The sequence below is a fragment of the Trypanosoma theileri genome, assembly GCF_002087225.1.
Source record: "Trypanosoma theileri isolate Edinburgh chromosome Unknown TM35_Tth_120_V1, whole genome shotgun sequence".
Classification (NCBI taxonomy): Eukaryota; Euglenozoa; class Kinetoplastea; order Trypanosomatida; family Trypanosomatidae; genus Trypanosoma; species Trypanosoma theileri.
In genome coordinates, this window is record NW_021639962.1 from 1 (window position 1) to 4,597 (window position 4,597).

At 43.2% G+C, this 4,597-nt stretch overlaps 2 protein-coding genes across 2 annotated transcripts; both read left to right on the forward strand.

Annotated features, from left to right (window-relative positions):
- Positions 1-201: 201 nt before the first annotated feature.
- On the forward strand, positions 202-552 carry TM35_001201000 (Tbingi protein; the record flags this gene model as incomplete). Its single annotated transcript, XM_029031787.1, has 1 exon — positions 202-552. One exon carries the CDS (start codon positions 202-204, stop codon positions 550-552), a length of 351 nt encoding a protein of 116 aa, XP_028876909.1.
- Positions 553-1,903: 1,351 nt separating this feature from the next.
- On the forward strand, positions 1,904-3,319 carry TM35_001201010 (uncharacterized protein; the record flags this gene model as incomplete). The annotated part of the gene is made up of 1 exon (XM_029031788.1): positions 1,904-3,319. One exon carries the CDS (start codon positions 1,904-1,906, stop codon positions 3,317-3,319), a length of 1,416 nt encoding a protein of 471 aa, XP_028876910.1.
- Between the last annotated feature and the right edge of the window lie 1,278 nt (positions 3,320-4,597).

The window sequence follows — 4,597 nt, forward strand, 5'->3', positions numbered from 1 at the left end:
TCGCATGCCATAAAAAGTTCAAACATCCTCCTGGAATTCTAATTCTGCCAGCAACAATAAAAGTAACGTTTCCACGCAATAAGAAACGTCAGCGAAATACGTCGCCACCGGAGCGTGAGAACAGAGAAAAAGTCCAATGCGGAGTCTGCCAGAAGTTCTACGCCCACCTAGACTCCCTCGTCACACACTGCATAAAATTCCATGAAGGAGAGGGTCTGCCCAAAAAAATCGAATTCCACCAATGGGCAATACAAAACAACGAAAACACGAGACCTTCCGGCGTTAGTCTGTCCCACATGCGGTCACCAATGTATGAGTAAATCAGGCCTAACTCTACACCGTATGTCACAACACGGGTACAAACCGACTCGCGCGCACACCAGCCAACGCGACCAATGCGAAGAAACAGCTCTGCATCTTTTGAGTTGCCCCGCTCTTCATCCACTGCGAGTTCAATTTGCGATCGTTGATGTACCCCTGATGAAACTATGTTTTTCTAAGCGGTTAGCACAGTTCCTTATTGCGGTGGAGCGGAACTACACTATGCCATAGACTTCACAACCAAGAGAAACCCTACACAGCCCACCTCCCCCTCTGCAAGGCCTCCCCACCTCTCTAAAATCAGTGACGAGCTCGAATATGGAAACCTTGATAGAAGAGTAAGCTCAAGACGTCTGTCGCCGACCCAACAAGCAACACAATAAATAGGAGTTCATTGAGGCCAATCTATTATAAAAAACCCAAAAATAACAAAAATTAATACCAAAAGGAGACTTGAGGACGGGTTTTGGGTAAGAACAGTGAGAGTAGAGAAATCTGGTTGGGTTTACTCGATCAGATTTCTCGTAGACTGGTTCTCTCGTATGGGAAAAGGGCTGCAACGAAAAATCATATTACAAGAGCTTGAAGATCCTATAAAATGAAGGGACCTTCCTCTTCAGAGCCACTCTTAAGTCAGTAATTAAATTGCTCTACGGTGTACGGTTGATAGCCGTACCATTGGAGTAACATTCATAAAGCCACGAAAAAAAAAAAAAAAACGTGGTGGTGTGGTGTGGGGTCCTTTTTGGGTAGGGGATATGTTTAATCGTACCCTCCTAATACACACCATGGAGTAAAGGACGTACGTATTTGGGTGGGTGATTTGTTTTTTGGCTGATAATGCTGTGGAAGAGTGAAGAGGCGAACCGGCATTCTGAGGGAAAAATAAAATAATAGTAATAAGGATAAATAAAGAGGTAATATGTGTGAGAGAGAGTAATTGTATGTTGATTCTGATTGTAAAGAGTGGCATGGTATTACAGTGATGTATGCAGTCATTTTTGTTTATGGTTGTGAGTGAGTGGGTTTTAGATTCCAATTGTGGTGTTGGTATAAATATTATGGTGATGCATTGGTTTCTTTTTTTTCTGTTTGCATTTGTGTTGATTATTGTACACTCTCTTTGTTTTGCTGATGATTTGTGGTATTGTTTTTGTTTGTTGCCAGGCGTACACACTGTGTTTTTGGTGTATTTTGGTGTTCGAACTGCCTGGTAATGATTTTATTATAATGAGAATACAGACACACTTTATGTGTATGAATACCGAGTAAGATATTGGAGTGTGTGTAGAGACGTTTATTCAATATTGTTTTGATACCATTTGTTTTCCACTTCTTCTAAATTCAAGGTGTTGTTTCAATATCTGTGTAACTCTGGGTGTGTTTTATTGTGTGAGTGTTTTATTGTTGTTTCCCCTCATTGGGTTGTGTTTGGTTGCTGTTGTGGTGTGTATTCTCTCTCTCTCTTTCTCTGTGGAGCTGTGTACCCACGGCATTGTGTGTTAAATGTGCGTCTACTTTTATTTTTTTCCTCTTTTTTTTTCCTTGTTACCACAAGCCCAAGCAACCCACAGTGACAATCATGACAACGATGTTCATCCAACTGCGACGTGTGGTGTACCTGTTGGTACTTCTTCAGTGTTATGCATGTATGGCCTCTGCCACCAATGAGGATAATGGGGAGGAGGCACCCGAGCACACGGAAACTCCAGAGGAAAAAGAAAGGAAGTACAATGATAAGGTTGTGCGATTACGCAATGTGAGTGGCATGGCACATGCACGTTATGTGGAGGGAAGGAGTTGTCTAAATGTTTGGAGGGATACGGTAAGGGCATCCAACGAAAGTTACGCACGCGCGCGATCTGCTGCAGAAGTCACAGATGGAATCGCCGTGAAAATTGGGTTGATGAAAGACAAGATGAGTAAGTCACCAGGAACTTTCGCCGAATGGGATTCCGTCAGTAATCTGCTGGATGAGGTCAAAAAAACAACAAGCAATATTGAAGAGATGATTAAGGAGACTGAAAAGAAGATCCCCAGCATCAAAAAAGTGGGTGACTTATGCAAAACCGAACATGGAAATGCGGTTGATATCCTGAAAGAACTTGAAAAAGCCCACTTCAGGTATGAGGAGGTGTTTGATACGACAGAAGAAGTGAAGTGGAAGAAAGAAGGAAAGCTCCTTGAAAACAGCACCGAAACGCAGAAGTTGGTAGAAAAGTTCATTAAGGAATTCGAATTGTTTCGGGGAGAGGCACAAGTTTCTAGGGTAAATGCCCTCATACAGATCGTCAAGGCGAAGGACTCAATCAAGGGGACGGCGGCAAAGTTCAACGAGCTTGAGGTTGTAGTCGAAGAGGAGGCGAAGAAAGCGGGGGAGACAGGAAATGCCAAAAAAGTAAATTCGACACTACATGAAGTCAAAAATACAGTGGAAGGTGCACAGAACATCAAGGAACCAGAAAAGAATACACTGTTGACGACCAGTGAATTTAATGTGACGCTGAGGAAAGAGAGGGTGAAGGTCGCCCAGGAAGTGGCACAGGAGATATTAAGGGCCCAAAGGGAGAAAGAAGAACGGGCGAGAAGAGCAGCTGAGGAAGCGCAAAGGGAGAAGGAACGGGTCCAAAAGGAAAGAGAAGATAGGGAAAGAAAAGCAGCTGAGGAAGCGCAAAGGGAGAAGGAACGGGTCCAAAAGGAAAGAGAAGATAGGGAAAGAAAAGCAGCTGAGGAAGCGCAAAGGGAGAAGGAACGGGTCCAAAAGGAAAGAGAAGATAGGGAAAGAAAAGCAGCTGAGGAGGCGCAAAGGGAGAAGGAACGGGTCCAAAAAGAGAGAGAAGAAAGGGAAAGAAAAGTTGCTGAGGAGGCGCAAAGGGAGAAGGGAAAAGAGCCAAAGAAGGCCACAAAGGGTGGGGACAACAGCAACGGTCCCGGTTTGGTGCACAGTCATTTACTGCTGGTTTTGTTGTGTGTTTTGGGTTGCACTCTCGTGTACTAATTGGTGTTCCCATGACACTGATGCACAGTTTACCTTTGTTTGAGTAGACATGGATGCATTGTAAGGGCACTGTTCTTTTTGGTTGGATATCACTTTTTTTTTTTTCTTCCAGCACGATAGGTCTCTTGTTTGCATTTTTTACTGAACAAATCTATTGGACTCCCTATGACACTCATATCACATGACAAACCATCATTTTGTGAGGGGAGTGTCCTCTTTGTTTGTTGGCATTATTATCTTGGTTCTGCTTTGCCGCCATTTACTGTGTCCCCCTAGTGATGTGTGTGTGTTTGTTCCGTGATATTACTAACTATTGCTTTTACCCATGGAAATGGTATACAATCCCGATGTGTTTTAATTGCTGTGACTGAAATGTGAAGAATGGCAGGGGGTTCAAGACACACAAACACACACACTACCAACCTTCCTTCTCTTTGTGTGTGTGTATGTGTGGACTGTCATCATGTGTGCATCATTCCCACTGCTCGCCCTGTACGAAAGACACACACACACACCTGGTGCGGTGAATTGTGTTGCTTGCCTCCTGAACATGTTCACATGGTGATCACGGCTTTTTTCTTTTTTTGTTTGTTTTTATTATTTTGTTTTTCCCTTGTGTGTGTTTTTCATTATAATTTCATTGCACATTATGTGCAGCTGTGTGTTTCTCTTTTGCGTTTCTGATACACCTTGTGTATCTTGTGTGTTCATTTTTATGGAATGATTCTTTTTTTTTTCATTATATACAAACTGCTGCAGGGACATCAAGAATAAAGATATGGGCACAGCACGTCCAGTACACAATGATTTTCCGTTGTTAACCTTGGGGTGGATTGGACTGTGTCCAGGCATCGCAGTCACAGTAAGTGATGGATTTCTTTTTCTTTTGCATCTTTGCTCTATTGTTGTCTGCTTCAGTCAGTCACTCTTTTTTTACATTTTTATTTTGGTATAAAGATTGATGATGGGTTGTAGGTGTTTGAGTCTTTTTCTGTGTGTTGGGGTTACTGCTCACACCGCCCACGTAATGAAAACACATTTTTTTGTTCTCACCTTCCCCCCCGGTGTTGTCACTCACGGCACTGCCACGAACATATTTCCTCCCTTGTGGTGTGTGTTGTGTGGCTTGCTTGAGTGACTGCACCCTGCGGGGAGATGGACTGAGACTGTTCCGCTTCGGCTTCACGTAATGGGTCTGTTTTTTTTTCTTTTTGGGGTTGTGTTGATGTGCTGGTGTGGGTGAATGTTTTTCTCTGATGAGAGTGTCAGCTGTGATTA